The 23,261-nt window shown below is 44.5% G+C and overlaps 1 protein-coding gene across 6 annotated transcripts in view; it reads right to left on the reverse strand.

The window, feature by feature from the left end:
- The window catches only part of CACNA1I (calcium voltage-gated channel subunit alpha1 I), a 151,735-nt gene that overhangs the window by 85,097 nt on the left and 43,377 nt on the right, over positions 1-23,261 (reverse strand). For 2 of the 6 annotated variants that reach the window (XM_062620521.1, XM_062620517.1), the window contains exons 1-2: positions 1,961-2,413; positions 834-967 (exon numbers count right to left, since the gene is read on the reverse strand). In XM_062620521.1, coding sequence (XP_062476505.1) covers positions 834-967; positions 1,961-2,053 — 227 coding nt within the window. In that variant the 5' untranslated portion in view covers positions 2,054-2,413. Of the gene's footprint in view, positions 1-833; positions 968-1,960; positions 2,414-23,261 lie in introns of those variants that run through there. The other 4 variants (XM_062620516.1, XM_062620515.1, XM_062620513.1 and 1 more) reach the window with 3 other exon arrangements.

Below are 23,261 nucleotides of genomic sequence, written 5' to 3' on the forward strand. Positions count from 1 at the left end.
GAACTGTATCAAAAGCAAATATAAAGACAGTGCTGCTCCACACTGCAGGGGAAAACCCTGCAAAGTGAGCTTGAACTCATTGCTGGCTCAGTCAGTAATACATGCACTTCCATGACAGCAAATGTGGGTAATTCCTTGTCAGAAGGAAGAGGAAAGTGGGGGGTTCTCACTGAAAAGACATTCACCTGTTTACCTCCTCGTTCCTTTGAGAACAGCAACACTGCATATTTATTTCTGCTTTTTTTTCCTCCTTTTTTTTTTTTTTACTATACCACAAAGCAATCTAATGGAAAACGGACAAATTCAGAAAAAGCGCCCACCACTACCAGTGATGGACATTTTAATATGATTCAATAGGCAAACCCTGGTAGGCTTTCCACTTCCTACATGAAGAGGGGGAATCAGAGCTTCACCATAGCAACTTTGTTGTAAAAAACACTCAAATGTCAACTTGTCCCAATAGTACCGTGGGTAAGGCCAGTGAGAGACAAAAAGCCCAGAGTAACAAAAATGACATTCCTACTTTTGAAACACTGCTGCTGGAAACAGAGAAGCGAGATTTGTTCTGGTAAAGGTTAAAGCTCTTCCACCCAGACATTTTAAAAGCACTTTCAGCTGGTACAAACTAACACCTTCTACAGAAGTTGTGTGAGATGGCTGCACATCAGCTGGGGAGCTAAGCTACCTTGTCTACTGTTTCTTCCATAGACTGCTATGCCCCACAGATGTACTGAATTAGCACCAAAGTGGAGACTTCTCCCTCAGAAACATTTCTTTTCCATGCAAGAATCCAGCAAACACAGAACAAATAGACCCAGAAAATATCAACCTACCCAGCCATGACGATGAAGAAATCCAGGCGGTTCCAGGTATCTCCAAGGTAACACTTCTTGCCAAAGATCCCCAGGGCCACCATCTTTAAGACCATTTCCATGGCAAAGAAAATGAAGATGAAATCATCAAACACCTGCCAAACAGCAACCCAAGAGCACATTTGATAAGCATTCTCAGCCTTAGACTTTAAAATGCAAAATAAGAGAGAAATACAAATTTCAGTACTTCTGAAAATTAGTTAGAGCAGGGCTGGAAATGCTTCTTATATGCAGTCCTGGTATCGCAGCTTACTGCTGCTCAAGTAAGCAGGGGGTTATTATAGTTTAGGGTTTTTTTCCCCATGGGTAAAGCAATTGATGTAGACTCGGAAACTCCTTACACGAACTTGAAAGGAGGCATTGGCTCAGAACCAGCAGATCCAAACACGGCCAGGGAAACACCATCCTTCCAAGGGCTCCCAGGAGGGATTCCTTATCACCCCACTGCAAATGGCTCAGCTGAGGACATAGTGCAGCTTCACACACAGCTTAGACAGCACGTAACAATCACGGAGGCTTCGGGTATCTGAACATCGCCGCCTCAGCAACACTATCGCTGACAGCCTTTGCTGTCACCTTCTCTCTGAGATAGCAGCAACCGCAGCTAGTGCATTCATAGGTTGGATGTACCCATGGCTCTTTTTAGTATACCTTTTGTTTCTTCTCCCTTTCGGCATTCTAAATGTCACATTACCTGTAGACTCAGCGATACCCTTGCTACTCAACAGAGTAGTGAATGCATTAGGAGCTGCTATTGTCTCCTGCCTGGATGCCATAACCTTAATTATTTATCCCTGGCTTACCTCTGAACTATGTATCTTACAGCTGTCTACATTAAGAAACCCCTGCTTATGCATAGGATCAGGAAGCCAGCAACTGTTCTGTATTGCATGGTCGCAAGTAGACTTCATTTGTTAGCATTTCCCTCCTCAGAGCAAGTTCTTACTATTTTACAACAGGATAGCTTACTGCCAGGGACGTTCTTGCCAGCCTGTCTGGGAAAGTGCTGCTCACACAACAAAGGAAAACGTGCGAAATTTTGTGACTTGGACTGAAGCCCCACCACAAGAAGAAGGAAGTCTGCTTACCTGCAAGATTTTGCACCTGTCAGAAAGGCAGTCCATATCCTCACACGGCTGGTACATCCCCAGGGTAACGCAGTTTAACAAAATCACCATCATGCTGACGCATTCAAACCAGGTGGAAAAGAGTCAAGGAAAACTTCTGTGAAAGCATCATGGCTGAGGTAAGCTTGCGCTAGGCTTGGGGTGACAAAATAGGAAGATTAAGGTAAATAACTTCTGGCAGGCTGACTTTTTACATTCTTATGTTTTCCTCCTCTCAGTTCCTTATTACTCCACTCCTTCATTAAGCCAAAACTCTTTTCAAAAGGAGAAAGCAGAGGTAGCACAAAAGTCTAAGGTATTCATAAAAGCCAAGTCATTGCCATAATTAAACACACGCTCACTCCTCTCCTGTTGGCTTGCTGAGTTCGTTCCCTCGTTGGTTTACTGAATCTCCCAAATACATGGAAGAGACTTTTCGTGGTGGCCCATACTCAAATGTAGCAGAGTTCTCTAGAATCTATGGATCTAAACCAAAATGCACAGCCAGATCTCTCTGTGAGCCTAGTGATTAGTGCCCTTCTGGGACCCCCTTCCCAATAACACAAAGCTAGAAGCCTTCCTCTTCCCCTTTCTGAGAGGAGCTCGGAGATAGAGTTGCCATATTGGAACAGGTTGATGGTCCATCTAATCTGTTATTCTGCTTCCAGCAGTGGCTTATGCTGAATAAAACTCCACAATATGCCTAATTAAGTTATTTGGTAACCATAGGGGGAAATTGCATTTCTGACCCCAGCTGGTGATCTATTTATGCCCTAAAGCAGAAGGATTGATAACCCTTATAATTGTTTTCTCAGCTATACTAGTATTCCTGCAGATATTTTGCTTATTCATTTGAATCCTTTGTTGATAATCTTACTAAAATATCTGTTTCATAAATAGTTGGCAGCCCTGAGCTATACTGGCTAATTATACTTTACATTAAAAATTGTTTCCTCCTATTTATTTTTAATTTGTTGCCTTTTAATTTCATCAAGTGCCAAGTCATTTATACATTACAGAAAAGAATAAAAACGGTGTATTTTGTGTGACCTTCTCTGTGTTCTCCACACCCTCTACCTGCCTCCTCTTCACCATCCTTCTCCTCCTGAAGGAGTGTCAAGAACCCATACACACTTATCCAAGAACTCATTTACAATATTTGAGCTCTAAAAGTGGGCATGTATCTGTGATATCTTTCCAGCATTTGCATTGCAAAGCAGTGATGTAAAACTAGTGCAGCCAAACTCGGGGAATTCAAGCAAAGGGAATGAAACCACAACAGGGACTCAAAGTCAGAAGTTTGTTTTATACAGATCAACACTTTTGCGTGCATGCTTAGGAAGAAGCAATTTGTCAGTGGTCAGGATGCTCCCATGCTCCCTTTGCTCCTCTTGCCTTGCAGCACACTTCCCCTCCACCTAGGCCACACAGATCATGGCAGGGTACCTTTGAGCTGCTGGCAAGACCCCAAAGCCTAAGACCTGGGCAGCCACAGCAAGTGCTCCCAAAAATGCTGCAGCTTAGTCCAGACGTGCAAGGCCCTCATCTTCTTGCTCAAAAGGCTGTGGCTGGCTGCACTCAATTTCTCCTCCCCTTCCATTTGGATACCAGCTCTCTGAAAGTTTGCCAGCATTGTCCAGGCTTTCTGAGGATGCTACTGAATTGCTGGCTGCTCCTGGGCTATTAAAGTGACATTAGGAAAATCTGCCGCCTCAGGGTTTTCTTTTCAGAGCAGGTGGGGACCCTGAAAAGGCACATCAAACCTGCAGCAGAGAGGAAGAAAGAGCAAGGAGAAATCTGAAGCATCTCCTGCCCTGAGTCAGGAGGGGTTGCTGCCTGCCTGGGTCGGTGGAAGGGGTAATTAGAAGTACCTGCTGCCTTCAGCGTGTCACTGCTGTCAACCACAGCAACTGCCTCCTGTCACCACAGCAACAGCCTGCAGCCAGGTTTATCATCTTCCCTCTGGTGATGCCTCCCTCCTCCCCACATCCTTCACCCCCTCCTTTTCCCTGTGCCTGAGCCTGTAATTAATTGCAGCTGCTGACAAAGCCAGTCCTCACAATCTGCATCATTCAGTCACAAGTTTCATTATTAATTAACTTCTTTCAAAGTTTAAATCTCCTAATTACAAGCAAACCCGTGCACATGCTCTCTCCCTCAACGCCAGCCCTCCCTCACTGCTGCTCTCCCTTCCCATGGCCCCGCTATCAATACCTTTCCCAGTGAGGTCTAGGGCCTCTAACAGGTTTTGGAAACTAAAACGAAACCCAGACATTTCTGCCCGTGGTCAGCTTGCCCCTCCTGGACAAGCAGATACTTCAAGATGCAGCAATTCACTATGTAATGACTTGTCCATCAAAGTAGCTTTTTTCCCCTGGTAGTGACAGTTCACAGTTGATTCAAGCCATTACAGATAAAGTGGACATGGCACTCATTTGAAAAAAAAAAACAAAAGAAACAGCAAAGGAGAGAGGTTTCCTGACTCTTTTAACCATCAGCTATCTTCATTATCCACATAATTGTCTCCTTCTTGTAAAAGTCCTGTTAAGCTCTTGGCTTCAGCACTGCCGTGTGGCATCAAGATCTGTATCTAGGTTAATTATATTTCACCTAAAACACATTTCCTTGTACTGGTGCTGCAGCTAGTGCCTGCCTGTGGCAGCAACACTTTGCTGACGGGTGCCATCCTTGCCTCTCCACACCCCAAGCAGGGCCCAGACAGCTGCTGGCTGGAGGCAGCCGCCATGTATCCACTGACCCTCCATCATGTTTTCCAATGGACAGGGCAAGTCTGGAATGGGGAGAGACTCAAGGGGAATGTGTATCACCAGCACACACTAAGGAAGAATCTTCATCCACCTCAAACCATCTGGCATAGTCAGTGCTGAAAGCCACAAGTTACAAGATAGGAAGGACGTCTACAGGTGTTTCTGGGAGCTGGAATGTGTTGCAGGAGTGCTTAGAATGTGACTATACATAATGAGAGATGATGTTATGATGGGATATACCCATATAAGGGTGATGAGATACAGGCAAAGCTTTTGGGTTAGATTCCTGAATGACAAATAGCAGAAGCACCACTTAACGTTCTTGGGATCAGCCTCAATCTCTGCTTTTTCTCACTGACAACAGAGAAAGCAATATTTTGGAGTCCTGTCTCCTCTTCCTTCTTTATCATCAGCTGAAAAGTAAGAGTACACCAGGCCGAAAATGCTCCCCAGTGGCTGGCACTCCTAGCTGCACATAAAATATATCAGCTTTTGACAGTCCCTCAGTCTATCTCCCTATTGCTATCTCCAAACCATTCCTAGGGTATACGTTGCGCCACTTCAGATCTTGGGTACCTCAAACCTGCTTAACCAGCAATAGAAATACCTTGTCTACAAAGCACTTACAGCATGGGGAAAAAGGCAGCCCTCTGGTGTGGCTGGTCATGGCAGCAAAAGGGAGGAACCTGCTGTGGTAGAGCCATTCAGTGACTGAACTGGGAAGATGGAGCCCTGTGCAATGCATCTCAAACACCAGCCACTGACGCACACAACTCTTTGTGAGCTCCCATCTCTAGTGCAGTGCCAGACAGGCGTATCTGATGGCACCCTGCAGCTGAGACATCATGTGCACATGATCATTCTTTTGCACGTCTCTCCACTCACCACTCACCTCTCACCCCACCATGCTTCCCACCAGCCAAATGGCTGCACCCTGTGATTCCAGTTTGTGGTGATTGCATTGTCTTTCCCAAGGAGGGAAATAAGCTAAGGACACTGCTGTGTTCCTTCCTTCCTTCCTTTCCTCCTCTGCTTTCTGACCCTCCTGCAAGAAGCCAGTAGGACGCTGTAACCGCAAGCAGGACAGTTGGTATTTTATTCTAATGGAGAGATTTGTGTTGTGAAGGTCAGAGAAACAAGAAGCTCCAGGGAAAGAAGTGCTTAGTTTTTCTCCCTCATTGCTGTTGGCTTTTGCAGCTGCCCTCACAGGTGAGTTTCATTACCCTCTGCCCCCTCCACACTTTTTTCTTCTCAACTCCATTTTTCTTCTTCAGTGATACACAGGATTTTCATGGTCTTTTTCTACAAAACCAGCTGAGACAACCAACAGGGTTTCTTTCTCTTCAGCCTCGGTCTGATAAGCTAACCCACTAGAAAAAGCTGAATGCAACACCCGACATTCACTCAAAGGAAAATAAGTCTCAAAATGTGTTTGTGTTCAAATAGATCAAAACAATCAAAACATTTCTCAGAACAAAAAGCTTTAAAAATCCTGTTTTGGAAAGGCTGAAACATTTCTTCTCTGTCTTTTTTAGTGCAAAGAAGTGTTTCAACATTAGAGAAAAAAGGTTGTGGGTTTTTTGACTTCACTTAGAACTCTGTTGTTTTGATTGGGGTTTTTTTACTTCTGAATCAATTAGAAATTAAATGCCAATACCCAGCACTGCAGTACTGGGATTTCATGGCAGTCAAGCCACAGAGAATAATTTATAAAGCCTTTCTGAAAGCCCTCAAGGTCAACATACTCTAGGTGCTCCCATGCCATGTAACGTCTTGTACTTGTTTGCTTTCATCACATCACCATTTATATACTCTTCTCACAGAAGAGGAGCTGAACTTCAGACAGGTGACATACACATCGCTAAGGTCTTCAAGTCTTGTACAGTACTGATGCCAAGGGAAGAACTGCAGTACTGCCAAACACAGCAGGACTGTTACGTTGATCTCAAGAGACACTAGGGAAGTCTTACATGACTCGTGATGGTGTTACTGGGAGGCAGGACAGGAATCCACAGAGAAGAGGGAGGCAGTAGAGAGATTTTAAATGCTTAGCAATACTTTATGTCCTTTGGAAGGGACTTCACAACAAGAACAAATTCATTAGAAAAGAAGAAGACTCAATTGTATTTGTATTAAATCAGATGGACACCAACACAACAAAGCACCATAGGTCAGCTTCTCTGATCAGTCTAACTTCCCAGGACTGCTCAGGAAGCAGATCCTGTACCAGAACACAGGCTTTTGGGCTGCATAGGTTAAATTCAGATTTAGCTTTGAGACTAACAAAACCTAAGTCAGTTGTATCTTATACACCACATCATATCCCCTGGCAGAGTTAGGTGAGCATTGAAGATGGCTTCTGGAAAGTTGGTGGGGGTTTTTCATTACAGGAACAAAATTAAGTAAATCTCTCATTTCTAAAACTTGTTCCATAATTATTTATTCAGGCCTTATAATTGCATCCATTAAGCTCTCAAGTCCAACAAAACCAAAGCTAATAGAAAGAAATTTAACCTCTGGCAGGAAAAATGTACAATGGAGATTGAGGCTAAGAAGGAATCTGAAAAACAAATAGACAGATATATTAAAGCAATGTGACAAGTTTTCAGATATTCCAAAAATCGGAAGCCAAAGAGAGAGCTCTGAGCTAGTGTAAGGCCACAACAGGCCACAGAGGGCCCCTAATAAGACGGGAGGCTGCAGAGAGAAGTCAAGGCTTCTTTACAATGCTCTTCCCCACAGCAACCACAGGAGAGCCTATTGGTCCTCAAGGCAGTGCAAGTGATGCCAAGAATTCTGGCTGGCTGCCGCACCACCTGGACGGATATACACTGGTCTCCTAAAGCAACACAGTGTTTTCCTCAGACAAGGTGTGCAGATCTTACGGCAAATTATTCAAATATCTTACAAATGCCATGCATCTTCATCAATGCTGCTACACAGCCCTACTATTAACGATTACCTCCTGTCTGCAGCAGCTGGGCCCCAGAGCTTTTCTGCTAATAATGACCCACCTCCAAATTGCATCTAGCTTTCAGGGTACAACAGAGCATCTGTTTAACAGTGTGTATCATTCCTACAGAGCTGTTTACTATAGAAAGCATGAGAAAAAAATACAGTATCTAGGAAAAAAACACCCAAGAATCTTTTTCAGGCCTCAAAAAAAAGTAATTACCCAAATTTAAACTTGAAGAGGGTATTAGAGGTAATGACTGTTCCTGGAGAAAGAGCTTTTTAATAGCCTCAGATGGTTGTGACTGCGGCCGCATGTCTTACTTGCCAGCAAAGCACTACTCCACCATGCTGTGGGATCAGTTCAGGACTGACTTGAGGAATCGCCCCTCCTGCTGACTCCCAAATGGTGCCTCCTGAAGCATTCTGGCTCTGCCCAGGAGATCGCCATCCAAACCTGACCTGGCTTCACAGTAGGAGCTTCAACAAGGTCACAGCATGAGGTGATAGGACTGCAGCTTGGAACTTTATTATGCTATATGACAGTTAAAAGAATTCTGCTCCAAAATCTCCTATTCAAAGTGGCAGGTTCAGCAGCCACTTCCTCCTGGAGTTGGAGCTGTAGGAATAACAGAAACCAGGGAAGAACGACCAGAGGAAATTTTCTGAACCACAAAATGGGATCCAAAGTGTAAAGCTCTTAACGCTTACTGATATTTGTGGTGGCAACTCCCTGCTGACATCAGTGGCAAAGCAGAGTTACTCTGGTTTTGCACTTGGTTGGACGTCTGCTCTGCGGAAGACCTAAAACTTGGCAGGCCAAGGCAGGAAAGCATTTGCAATCCAGGAGTGATTTGAATTAGCAATAGGCTCCAGAGTAACAACACCTGAATTTGAATGGGGCAGCTGAATGCTCTGATGCAGGGTCCCCACGACACATGACCACAGCAAGTGAGAAAACTGGCCAGAGAGGCTGGTGGAGTCACCATTCTCAAACCAGTCTCTGAGCCACAAATGGGGGTGTGTGTGGACTTGGGGCGAGAGGTTTGTTGACTTTTTACTTTATTTAATCTGGATTTGGTCAAGCCTACTTGGTGAAAATGTCCTTCAAAAGCATAAATAAATAAATAAAGTGCTTTGCAAGGATAATCAAAATCTCTCCAAATCCTCCCCTTTACTTCTGTGTTTCACTGCCCTGAAACACCAGCCAAAGCTGTGCAGCTATTACCCAGCACCTGTCAAACTGATGTTACAGCCCCACCATGTTTGGCAATACTGCAGTCCCTTTTTTGGCCTTCCTGTCACAATTGGTCTCAATGGGGTTCTTAGCTTGGGTGGGTCCACTAAATATATCCACCAAATGATTATAGCACTGTATTGGCTATAACACTAATGACTCAACTTTAAGAAAGGGCAATGAAAAGAAGTAGTGAGTACGGATGGATTTGGGAGGGCAGAGAAAGCAGTAGAATTTTCAAAATGGAAGGCATTGCTTTTTTCCCCCCCTAATGTTCCTAATTTTTTCTGGTTTGGTTTGTATTTTCTTCTGCCTTGGTCTCCTTTTGCTTTCCAGAGTTCTTCCCCTAGTCTAGTGGGAAGAAATGCTTAAATGTTTGGAATGAAACAGCATGAAGAGGGGATTAAATGTGAGGTTTTTTTCAGGAACCAGGGACAAAGGGCCAGGTTTTGGAAGACGTGAGGGCCCTTAAGAATGCAGAAGAACATTTTGGGACCTTTCACAGCATACAGATCTGTGTCTCCCATTGATAATTGGTGAGATCACACTGTGCCCCTCAAGCCTACAGACAAGAGCTTATCTGGTAGCTCACAAACGCAAACAGGTGAAAGGAGGGCACACATGAAGGGGGGAAAGCCAAGCAGTCTAAAGCATTATTGACTCCTTCCATTTCCAGCACAACTTTCACCTTCCCAGTAAAGGGAGGTCTTCTCATCTCACTCTCTGGTGCTTTACAGGTGTGGGCTTTGTCTTCTTATTACAGGTTTCAGGTTTGGTGAGCCTTAGGAAGTCCTGTGGGGCACAAAGAGGATGTTTCAAGGAACCTTCTGAAACAGGGGCTTCTATGCACCTGCCTGTCACTGCCCAGGCTTGGAATGGGCAGATGTAGGTTTTGAGGGCTGGGGCTTTTTTCCCCTTATTACTTTATAGCAAATAAAAAGGGATGGTGGAAATATTTGTCTTTGAATAAGAAGCCATTTCCCTGGAGAGGAAAAGAGGTTGGAAAAAACCTCACTAGCACTAAAGGTCTAAAGTCCACCAAACACTGTCTTCCCGTTCTGCTCTTTTATTCTTGCACTGGTCTGTTCATCACATGTCTTTCTAATCCATCCTAGTTTTCAGGTGTTACAGACCACTTTTTTCACTTCTTGCAACTTCCCACCTCTGGCAGAGGTCACATGAGTCCAAGCTGAACTCACAGGGATGCAGAACTCATTTATGCCTGAAGGGAGTGCAGGGCATCTTTGATAAAAGACCATCTTACCTTGTGTGAATGTGAAGGTGACAGTGAAAGCATAAGGGCTGGATTATGGACTGTCTCAAAGGTGTACATGTCATTATGCTCAGGGACTCCGCTCCGGTCTCTGCAGGTACCAGGGCAGTACCCTGTACCCGAGCACATCACTTGGTGAAGGTTGTGAAAGTGAGCACCTTGCTGCTCCAGCCAGCCAGTTTCCAAGGCTAACTAATCTTAAACAGGACTTTGCCTCCAGCAGCAGTCCTGAATTAGACAGGCAGAAATGCGGGATGAAGCCACTCTGCCTTTCTTCCTTCTCCCAGATAGGTGATGCTTTCAGTGGATACAAAATCACTATATCATGTGCTGATCCTTAGCTTAGCAGGCTTTTCTGATGAGGGCTTCAGTACAGAAAAGAAAGTCATGCAGTGACAAAGCTCTGCAGCAAAGTAAATAAAGATTAATTCACAAGTATAGGGAGTGCTTAGTAAGGCCACTCAGAAGAAACTGCATACAGTCTAAGCAAAATGCAGGGCAATAACAAAAGGAGCTGGGTACGAGCTCCTGTTGTTTGTTTCATTACTGGGCATAATTAGATAGATAAAATTTCAAGATGCCAACCCCCTCTTCCTTTGAAAGCACATTTTTCCCTCACTGTTTTCGAAATTTTTGAAGGTTTGTAGCTGGTGCTTTTAGTTCCCAGAGGATGTGCTGGAAGAACTGGCACCAGTGGCCTGGAGGAAGAACTGATTGCAAACAACTGAGCCAATCTCTCAGGAGATAACTGGAGGCAGGGAGCTCCAGGCAGCACGCATGCTCACAGCAGCTGCTCAGACCTCCTCAAGGACACAAATGAGGTATGGATAGCCTCCTGAAAAGAAAGCTCCTGATGTGTATATGTGACAGAGGTACCTATGAGGGGTGGGAGAGATGCTCATTATTTAAGCTTTTCATCTGAGAAGGGACCCTGTGGTGGATGAGCAGATGTACCAGTACTCTCTCTGTACATCTCTTTCTCTTCCTTCCCTCCTCTTACATCCTGCAACAAAAAGCACTCAGTGAAAATTAAATTATTTAAACTACCTAGCGCTTCTTTCAAAGCATTACATAAACTTTTACTAATTTCCACAATTACTTTTTAAGGTACACAGACACTTCCCCTTTGTTACTGATAAAAAAGCCAAGCAGGAGAGGAGCAAGTTTTTCCCAAAGTGGCCTCTGATATAGGTTCTCCAATGCATGAGCCTCTTAGAGCCTGGTTTTCAGGACTCTGCAATACTTGTCATGTGAAGCTCCAAGCATCTGTCTGCCACCACCTCAAGTCAGATGGCCAAAGATCAGAGTTCCCTTTAGAAAAAAACCAAACCAACATGACCCGGAGATCACAACATAAGTCACTGCTGGGGCTGCATTTGAATTCAGGTGTTCCTGACATCCACTACCTACTCACTAAACCCCTCAACTTTCTGGCTAGCTGACAGATAGCACCATGCCAGGGAAAGGAGCCAACATGACTCACGCTCCATCACCACAATGCCCACAGTATTGAGTGCTGGTTTGGGGGTGGGTGGGGTGTGAAACCCTATGAATGTGCTAAGCGTTATCAATATTAAAATATTACTAGTATTATTCATGAGGTATCTCCGCATGTCCTAGATGACACTAGCCAAGATCAAATTCAAATTATGCAAAACGTTACATAAACATGTGGTAAAAAACATGCTGCCTGCTCCAAAGGGTTTTTCATCTAACCGAAAAGGACAGGCTAACGAGGCATTACGATCTCTGCTTTGCACACAAGAAGCCAGAGCACAGAGAAATGAGCAGATTTACCCAAGGGCTGATAGGAGACATGAGGGCACAGCTGGGAACTGAGCAAGAGTCTCCCAATTTACTCTCCAGTGTCTTTGACCTAAGGTCATTCTCTACCTCAAATATAACTGCATTTGATGAGGACAATATTCACAGGGACAATGGTTCTTCCATAAATCTTTCCCAAGGACAACGGAAAAAGTGTTCAAGTTCCACTTTATAGAGGTGAGTAATGTACTACATATAGATTACCCTAAGCGTAGGGCTCCCTGCACCCATTCAGACAGGTCCCTGGCTGTTCAGCTGTGCAGTGCAGACAGGCAGGAGCCAGAGGAACTATGCTGTCTTGCTGTCTACCTCCATCTTCAACCAATACCTACATTGGGATCTGAAGATAAAATTCAGCCCATGGTTATGTTAGTGTTACACTAAGTCCAGTCTAATACCCATGCGTCCTTCTTTTTTCCAATCTGTCAAAGAATTTACTACCTTTCAAGGACACTCCAGATTCCTTTGACAAAAATGCACTATGTAAGCACAAATTATCAACACATTTGACTACAGAACGACCAGCTCCAAAAAAAAAGGCAGTTCCTACAAAACAAATTGCTAATAGCAAAGCTAGCTAAAGCCTCCCTTGTCAGTAAGCATAGTTCTGCTACCTCTTTGATGTCTTTCTGCCTGTTGTATTCATCACCTCTCTTCAGATGTAGGACTAGTCGTACATTGCTGTTACTGTATTCATATTCCTGTGACCTATTTGCTTTCATATAGATTCAGCTTCACACTATTCTGTAGTTTTTGACAGCCTCTAGAAATATATGCTTCTTCCCATTATTTACAGCCTAACTTATTTTTCCCTGTACAGTTTCCAGTCAAAAACTATGGATGTGCATTAATTTAATTTCATTTTGGACATACCAGTTACAGCCTAGCTCATTGCCCCATCTTTTCCAACCATGCCAAGTGTTTCCCTTTCTTTCTTTCAGGTCTTTCCTGTAAGCCTACTGTAACAACCATCCCCAATTCTGTGTGATTCTGCAGGAGCTGCTCCTTTATTGGATTACTTTTCACAGTAATTACTGTTCAGATCACTTCTCACAGCCATTCATCTTCTATCATGTTAATTACCAAGCACCAAAGGATCACTTGCATTTCCATTGTCCCATTGGTTTCATTGGCTTCTCCACTAGCCAGCTACCCTCAGATTCCTCTCCCCTCTCCACAGTACATACGCTGTTTAAATACTGCCCGCTTAGCTACCTTATTTCCAGCAGCCTGCTAGCCTTTTGCTTATAGTGATAAAGTGACTTTACCATAAAGATGGAATAAAGTTGATTGTTTAGCTGGATCATAACTAGTATAAAATGTTGGTGAGCAGAACAGAGGTACTCAGAATACCTGCAGCTGGCAGACCCACCACCTTCTGCAAATTTGTTCTCCTATCCCTTACACGCAGTGTATCCCTTTCCAAAGAGAAGTAGCAGTGGCTTAAAGCTCACATCTTTACACAATCTTTTCTTTTATCTGAGAATCATTTTTTTTTCTGTCCAGATACAACCAGGCATGGAGCCAGCAGCATACTAGAAAAGACTATCACAGAAACTTCAGCTTTAGGCTTTCTTACTAATAATCCATCCTTATATTTCAAGATTCTTATATCGCTGACACAATGCTGTACCATGACCACAGGCTCCTCCACAGCTGCCTTTAATATGAGTCATATACCTTGTGGGATTTGATGCCCTTGTATCCAGTAGGGAAATTACCTTACAGGTCTCACGGCCATCATACATCCAGCTGTCTGCATGGCAGGCAGCAGAATTATCTCCTCTCCCCATAACCTGTTTGCACATCACATCCAATCAGTTTATGCAGCCAATGTAGCAAGTATCACACCCCAGACAGAAGCTGCCTGTGCGCCTGCACAAGCTGACATCTCTCAAACCTACCTTTTCCCTGCCACCTGGCTGGGAAAGCAATGCATATGCAAACTGACAGTACCAAGTGCATCCTCATCATCACCATCAGCAAGGTGCTACCAAGCTATAGGAGCTCTGGAGGGGAAAGTCAGCAGTTGGAGGGAAAACGTCCTTTCATTTCACTGCATGTCTAATACTCTGCTAACCACATGTGCTTCTCCAAGCAGAAATAGACCACAGCCCTTGGCCTACCCGACTTCAGCTTACTTGTGGCAACTCAGCAACAACAGGACTTGAGAGGGAATCTGACAAAAAAGCATGAAAGAACCAGTTTTCCTGGAGTCAGAAGTGAGAGAGAGCCTGAGGGGTGAGAAGTCATTAATGTGACCTATGCCTCAAGCATCCGCCCATTTTGGTGTCAGGATGTGCGTTGCATCACATGTCTATTCCCACGGGACATTGTGCTGTACAGAAAGAATGTCTATTTTGGTCTGAGTCAGGTAAGGGACCAAACCATTTTCCCTCAGGTAGCTGCAGTCACCACTTACCAGGGAGGAAAAGAAGAGATGCCCTTGCCATAGCACCTCTTCAGAGGAGGATAAAAACCCCTCTGCAAAAGGGGTTTAATGGAAAAGAAGTTGCCATTCCTACAGCAGAAGGCTGAAGGAGGAGGCATCTGCATCTCCACAGCACGCTTTGAGCGCCTGCTTAGCTTCACCACATTTAAAGGGCTTTCACATTATTTATGACAGTGAGCAAAGGAAAAGAAAAGCCAGCTCGCAGGTCAGGATAGTAAAGACCGACTTGGCATGCCTGAAAGAGTCAGCCGCTGAGGACCCACAGTAATCTGCAAAAATGGGCGGAAAAGAGCTCCCGTCACTTTCCCAGAAAGAACACCCTGTCCCTAAAGCCAGCTCTGCTCCCAGCCCCTCCACCAGCTGGGAGGATGAGACAGCCAACAGCAAGGTGGCCGAGGTCCTATGGCACCACGGGGTAATAGACCCTTGCCAGGCAGGGGCGGGGGGCCGGGGCAGCCAGAGTGTGCCAGGTCTGGAACGAGCCACACACTCAAATCCCTGCATGCTGTGCTGGGCTGATAAGGCATTTCTCTCTTACCCTTGCTCTGCACCCCTCCCACACACCTGCCACTGAGAGTGGGGAGTAAGGTATGGAAGAAAATCACACATTTGCACCAGTGTTTTGTGTGTCGTGACCCCTATTATAACTTCTTTTTCAGTCTAGCTTAGTTTCTCCAGGTAATTAGTTCTAGCGACCCTTCAAATATACTTTTCAGCCTCACAGAGCCATAAATTTTCAAGTGACAACCGTCACGCCAGGCTGCACTACCATGTACAAAGCTTCTTACTGGTCCTGTCTATCTCTCCGTGCTGTAAGACCATTCCTGTGAAGCCTCCCCGCACTCACACGCCTGATCCTTTCCTCCCCCATTAGCAGTCACACTTCTCTCTCACACTCCTCCTTTCAGCTTTCTGGATGCTGCCTTTCAGGGTTTTGTTTGAAGGTGTATAGAAAAGAAATGATAGACTTCACATTGGCCCTGTTACAGGCTGCTGCACGACAGCTTTTCAAAGGAAGTATGCCTGTGCATGTGTAACACATACAAGGGTATTGGTCACATACATAGGACAGTCACCCCAATTTCCTTGGGAAGGTATTTTGACAGTTTGTCTAGTGTTTATTCCTCCACTTGACATACCCAGGCTTTTTGATGACACATTTGATGCTCACATTTCTTTTAAATGGTCGAAGTCCTCTATTTTAAGCTAGTTATACCTATTTGGAAGCTTAATCTTTTTCTTGAGAAGGCTTTTTCCTCCCATGTTTAAGAACTCCCCTACTTTTACCAATTAACCCTAATTTAAAAGAAACTGAGCAATAAGAGATCAGAAAGAACCAATGTGATCCTGTAGTACCTTCCCTCATAACTACCCCCCATCAAGGTCTAAAACAAAGCCACTGAAGCCAGCAAACCTCCACAAGCTGCACAGCCAAGGTTCTAAGTACACCAACCACCTCTCAAGCCCATAGCAGAGACAGCAAACTTACTCCTCCAAACACAGAGACCACCTTGAAAATCTGAGGTGGGGACAGACAACCATTTCCAGCTCCCCTTTCCAGACTCCATCACGTCTTGGCCACCACACCTCTAATCTCAATAGCACATAAATTTGTGGATCCATATTTAATATGTTGCATAATACATAGAGGGAGCAATGTGGACATGCATGTGGATGCTTGTCTACCTGTTTGGTGGAGCAGTGAAAGATATAATTCTCTTTTCACCCAGTCACTGCAACTACTCTAGGTCAGGTTTTGCTTGTCATTTCTCATCCCTGAGCACTGTCCCCACTGACAGTTCCATGAGCAGGCTGATGAGACGCAACATTAGACTGGGATAAAGCAATGAGGGCAAAGGAGAGCAGGAACCCATGAAACACATGGAAGCCAGCCAGTTCTGTACCTGAACCAGGGAGAGAAAGAATCACCCTTTCACAGGAAGGAGCCTCCTACTTTCTAGCAATGTTTCTGCTTCCCCTCTAGTTGTGAAAGGGTTCAAAAAAAGGAAAAAAAAAAAACAAAAAAAAACAGTACTGCATTGGAGAACCTATCTTTTAGAAACAGAGGTGGTCCTTTCCAGCCCCAGTAGAATGAGGCTGATGGCATATTATGTTCCTGACCCTGACAGGACAGAAAAACAGCTGCAGGAAAACAAATCTGAATTCCCCAAGCTCTTCGTAATGCAGCCGCTTTCTAATGTGCTTTAGAGCATGTGGTAGTGTGATGGAAAGGTTTTATTAACACAGAACCTGCTTAACCCAATTGTAAGTTTTAATCCATTCCAAACCATGCAAATAAAGCCAGTCTGCCTAATCCCTATTCTACAGCTAAAATAGCATAGGATGATGGCTCAGCCTGAAGAAATATAACTCCAGTGCTTACCACCCAATGGCTTCCAAGAAGGGTCCTATATTTGTACCTGGGCAGGAATAGCTCATTACTCCATCAATCAGTGGAGCTCTCCACCAATTCATGTATCTCTATGCATAGACCTGCAAACTGCTGCAGCACAAGGGCAGATACTTACCCTGCTCAGCCCTTCTTGCTGGAGGGAAGGGCAGGAACCTTCAGCAAAGGATACAGCGAAGAACAGAAGATGGCAACTGCTTCATTCTTGCCAGTGTAACCCAATAATACACGTATGACAAGACTACACAGCAGCAGTCAAAAGCAGAGTGCAAATTCGCTACAGTCGATTTATTAGACCAATTGAACATACATAATCACATTTTCTGCAAGGCAGAGATAGCGTTGGACATCCTCAACCTGGTTCGAGATATACACTGAAAACTGCACAAAGGAACTACCTCACAGCCGGTCTGGGAGCAATCTCTCACACCCTCAGGAGCTGGCTCCTTAGGAATGTTTAAATGAAAGTAGAGAAACACCCAGCACACACTGTCTAGTAGGGAAGCCAGCTGGTAAGCCTGAAAGACTTTTCTCAACTCTAACGTAGCAAGACACAGGGGCTTTATCAGTTACCACAGAAAAAGCTGGATGGATTTGCTGCTTGTGACAGCACAGTGAAGACAGAAGCTAAACTCCAGGGCAGGGCTTGCAAGACCAAATTCAATCACGCAGCTCTATCAGTTCTGATTTCAGTTTAAAACTTCCACCTCTTCCTATAGCAGCACCTCCGGCTTGCCCAGCCCTGTGCACAGGCTGGTGAAATGCTTAGCTGTGGTTTACAGGTTCAAGCCCAGGAGAGAACTCTTTGTGTCATCAGGCTCCTTTTTCTGGTGTCTTGTGGACAGGATTTCTATTGAAGCATTTCTGCTCTCTTCCTTTGCCATGAGGTTACTCTGTTTCTAGACCACACAATTATATTACGAAGGGTCATTTGTGAAGGTTCTTGGCAGCAGTATCATTTATTTGAAGATGATCAAATCTAGATTAAAAAAAGCAAAACTGCAGATCTCTATCATGTTGCTGGATGTGTAGGGAGGGAGGAGTTGTTTTTCACTGACCCTTTAAAACAAATGTTTTCCCATCTGGATTAGAAAACATGCCACATCTGAGTAAAATTCATCTCAAATCTCCTTACTGTTTTCTGTTGCTCTTCAAACAAGGAATTTCAGAGACTGCTTCACTGATGAGAAAAAAACGGATTTGGTTTATTTCAGGAGCGGAGGTTGTGCCTTGTTTTTCTCTGATATATGAAACATCCCTTGATTGTGCAAATGCATCCTGATGGTGTCTTTGTGTTCCTGTCACTCCTGATTTATGGGGGCCTTTTCTTCACTCAGAAGAAGAATTTGCATTTCAATTTCCATTACTTGTACCTCTCCCTACATTGCTTGTGCTCTTCTTCTCCCCAGCTGCCCCACACTTCAGTGGCATCAGGAAGGATACAGGAGTAGGGTGCTACAGGCACCGTTCTAGGGAAACAAGATCATGCTGCTGAGATGTCTGGTGAGGTATATGTTTGCTTATGCCCAAGAAGGACCCTTGCTGTGTTTAGTCCTGTTTCTTATGGTTTCCTCCATGCTGTGGAGGAGGAGGAAGGCAGCTGCTCTGGGCCCCAGTGCAATCCCTCGTTTGCTTACCCATTCTCTGAGAACCAGCAGCCCACAAAACAGCAAGAAGGACCTGGATATGCTCAGGCTTGTTCCTGCAGCTGACTCACTCCTCTTCCTTTCCCATTCTGCGGGGTGGCAAGAGGACAAATGGGAAGCCCTCCCTGGGGGACTCACATTGTTTCCTGTGGGGTTGTCCCCATTCTGACAACAGGAGCTTCAAGCAGACTCCTACATAAAACCAGAGACCAAAGAATATGTCTTGGACAAGTGGGTTAAACAGAGGTCAGAGAGCCACTCTCCCTCCTAGGCTTCATCCTTACCTCTTCTGCAAACCCTGGTGGTCACAATAAGCTCCTGTGTCAGCCCAGACTCTGCACTCCTGGTCACACACTGCCTCCTCTTGTTTGGGCAACCTGAATGGGCTGTCATCGGCAGCCTGAGCAGACCATAAACCCTCCGAACCTACACAAGGAGTGGTCTTGGAGCCAGCAACATGTAAGAAACCACACAGCCTGCATTGCAGATCCCATTGTTCACCTCACAGCTAAGCTTGTGCTTTGATGGACGTAGTTCATGTCTACCTATGAAATGTTACAAGCTTTGAAATAAAGAAAAAAATGTATTTTTTTTTTTTAAAGGAATAAAATGAAGCTTCAGAAATGGAAGAGGAGTTGCCAGGACACATCAAGCTTTAAAGATGTGAGTGGCAGAAATGCATTAAAGATAACTCTTCAGAGCTGTCAGACCCACAGCCATTATCAAAACTGAACTTAAAAAAGAGAGAAATAAACTGAACCTTATCAACTGTGTGTGTGGACACAAAGGCCATGGATTCCTAATGGGTTGTTGAAGGCCAAGTGTTGTGCCGTGTGCCATAAGCCTGTGTTGTCTTAATTTGCAATGGTCTGAAACAAGATATACAAAACTACATTTTGATTTGACTTGTTTAAAGTACACTGTTTTGACCTAAGGGTTTTGACTATCACACATTACCATGTTGACTTTTACATTATCACACAAAGCCAAAAAGGAAACACTCTGAGCTGATTAAAACATGCACATCATTTCCAGGGGGCAGAGGAGTAACAATAAATTTATGCTGATTTCACTGAATCAGCAATTTCCAACTGAAATCAGCTTCAGGGTAAAGCTCTCCAGAAGCAGCAGTGGGAGCTCATATGATGTCCCCAGTACCCACCTCAGACACTATGCACATATGGATATATTCAAACACCCAATTTTGTCCCCTTTTCCCCTTGGAGCTCCTCTTATTGGGGCTTTCAGAGGTTTGTAGAGTGCTGAAAGCCATTACATTAGGCAGTATCTGTCCTACTTATCAGCTCCCAGCTGGCTGTAGAGGAGCTTTCGTCAGTGGGTCTGAACTTACAAATACTGACACAGAGATTATGTGCCCCATGAAGAATGATTTAATCAGATTAATCTGTGGGAGATCCCATCAGCCTCTTCCCTGCAGAGCCCTACAGCGAAGGACTGGCATAATCTCACAGCCTATGGCATGGCCCAAGACGAAGTTATCCCATTCCCCAGGATGCCTAATCCTGTTTTACTCTCTTGGCTTGGCCCCTTTGCAATGCCCATCACCCCTTTCAGGCAAGGGCCAGCCTGAAGGACACAAAGGGCTGCAGTGGGATGAGACAGGAGACTGTACCCTCATCAACCCCAGAGTTGGCAGCCCTGCTCCCAGCACAGCATACCATGCTAATAGGGGGACAGAGCAAAGCCCCATAACCCTCAGCCCCTTGAACCTAGGAGGTTTACACAGCAGGGTGGAGTAAGGGGAATTACTGAAGGTCCTCTCTCACCTGCTGGCTCCAACTTGCTTGCTTTCATTGCAGCGCATCAAAATGTAAACCAGTTAGATGGCAAATCTCAGCCTAGAAATCACATTCCCTCAGCAACTTGGAGTTTCAGAGGAGACAGGAGTAGGAAAGACCAATCAAGTCACATCCTACACAGACTCTTAAATAAGGCAGGAAGGTTTGGCATTAGCATTTCTACTATGCTGGCTTCTTTTACTCCCCCCATCCTCTTCAATCCTAGCTTCAAACATCAAAATGGGCTGGGTTTAAGGTGAACTAGAAATCCTGGCAATGAATGATGACTAATACACTATGAATGACAGAAACTTGGTAAAACACTAAAAAGCAAATGGGATATTGCAACACCTGGCTGCAAGTTATGTAGAAAAGCAGGTTCAAGCCAAGAGGTTGGAGAAATAATGCAGTCTTCTAAATTCCTCTGTGGAATTAAATCTGAAACCCTGAAACTCTTAAGGGGGAAAACTCTACGTGCAGAAGATCATACCATCAACTCTGCATGAATTCACAAGCCCAGGAGTTGTAATACATTTTAATCCCATGCTGCACATTTATCATCAGGGCTCTAGATAAAGACAACTGGGTGTGCAGTTCTGAAAGAAACAGTGGTACAATTTAAAGAAAATGAAGATGGGGGAATTCACCTGTAAACTGGCACAAAGAACGCAACAGCTCCAATTTAAACAATTGCTTCTTGGAACATCTAATTTGAGCACCCACAAGCAAAAGCAGCTATTCCTGACTTCATTTTCAGTAACATGGAGGAACTAATTCAAGAAGCAACAATATCCAAGCCCTTAAGTAATAGGGTTCACAATGTAATTAAGTAGGATTTCCTAGGAGACGGCAGTGAATAAAAAACATACACAAGTGACACTAGATTTTAGAAAAGTGTTTAAAGCATGACAAGAGACATTCAGAGGACATCAGTTCAGAGTAAAGGAAGAGAGTGCTGTATAGGTGGTTTGAATAATCCATAAGTAATGTGGGAAGGGAGCTCTTGGTGGGGTCACAGAATCTGCAAAGGGCACAGGTTATTTTAGGTAGGTCAAACAGCCCCTCAAGACCAGAGAGGACTCTTGGGTACTGGAAGGAGACTTAACCAAGCAAAGAAAATGGCCAACAACAAGTGACACTGTGTCACTAAAAACAAAGTGATTATCTCAGAAAACCCACATTAAAGATGTACCAAGTCATCTTACATGATTTCAAGCAGCAACAGCCTGTGCAAGGGGTGCTGGGGTCCCCGCACCCAGCTCAGTCCTCCTCAGCCAAGCACACCACCATCAAGCAAGGTGTCCAGTTGCTAAAAGGGCTGGAAGGAGGAAGGCTGCTGGTACTATGCAGGACTGGTCATGTCAGGTTGTGATGGATTTTGCAGAACCCAAGAAGGTTCAGAGAAAGGCAACAGAAATGATGGACAGCCTGGGAACACAATCCTCTGCAGGGAGAGGGGAGATTTTGAGCTGGTTTCTGGTCCCTTTTACCAAGAAAAATCTCTTTCCCACTACAGGCACCAATCACATCAGCTATACCCTTGATTCCTCCCAGGACCGTCACTGCAGGATATTACTGTGTGGGATTTTTGATCTGCTGTTGCATAGGTCCTACATCTGCTGTAGAGCACACAGAAATATTTCACAACCTCTGACGTGTGAGTACGTTTTTGGCAGCTCATTCTGGATTTAACAGCACAGTGGTTCATGATTGCAGGGTGCTGGATAAGGTAACTAAAGCCATCCCTTTTGATCCCAAGCTCCTCTGAACCAGAAAAATGATCGGAATGTATGAAATAAAAATGGTAACTAGGGAAATTCTGTGCTCCCAGCACATGGCCAAGAGGATACACAGTGGCATTAGAAGTTGGAAAATCCAAAGCTGGCAGATAGCAAATACGTTCCTTCCTCCCCCATGTCAATATATGATTAAACAGCAGAACTCTCTGCTGCAGGAAGGTAGGAAGACCAGATCCCCACATCATTCAATACAAGCAAATCATAGGAAAATAAACCCACACCCAGTGTTATCATAACTAGAGAGACTCAAATCCCCAGCACTTACACCAATCTCTAACCCATACACACAGGATTAATCCACACCTGCCTGCAGTAACATCTGGACACCTTCCTGCAAGGCGTTCCCTGCTGTGGTTAATCACCAGTTATGTACTGGACCAGCCCCAGCTCAGCCATTCCTCTTTCATCTGAGCTGAATGACACTCATAATCAAGGCAATCACATTTACTGCTTGAATTTTTGAAATGCCTAAGCATACAAGGCTCAAGCAGACAAACAACAGGTCTACAAACTGGAGGATGGAGCAAGTAAGGCATTACATGAGGGCAGTTGTGAGTAGCAGCAGTTGAAGTGGGTATCAACATTAACTTTTCTGACATTTATTTGTATTTCCTTTCCCTTCCAGGATCAGTTTGTTCTCATCATTCTGAGACAGACCTTCACAGAGCACCCTGCTTAACTCTCCTCTTCACATCATCTTCTATCTATAAGATGAAATGGTGGAGAAACGATTGCTTAGCTCAGTGTCCAGGGAAAACACAGCTACAAGATTGTATTGCACTGGGATGCTGCAGTGGCACAAGCCAGTTTCAGGATGAGTAGATTGCGTTGCCAGCCAATTTTTTATCAATGCTTTATCTAGCTCAGTTAGCCTGAGTGCCAAATGCCCAAGTCTTCCCTGAGCTCCAAGCTCCTTTTCAGTCATGGCACTTGACCATTTTTTCTTTATGGATTATCAGCCAATTTGAACAGTGTTCCCAAATCCTAATTAATTTGCTGCTCATTCCCTTATCACTGAAAAGATTATGCATGAAAAATGGCAGCTTACACACATGTATTGTGAGCAGCTAGAACATGTGTTGCTTCCTTTCAGTGTAAGATTGGGCTAGACCTCAACAATGTC

Source organism: Pezoporus occidentalis, unplaced genomic scaffold (assembly GCF_034315485.1).
Source record: "Pezoporus occidentalis ecotype Australia unplaced genomic scaffold, CSIRO_AGI_Poc_V1 ctg221, whole genome shotgun sequence".
In the NCBI taxonomy this organism is placed as follows: domain Eukaryota; kingdom Metazoa; phylum Chordata; class Aves; order Psittaciformes; family Psittacidae; genus Pezoporus; species Pezoporus occidentalis.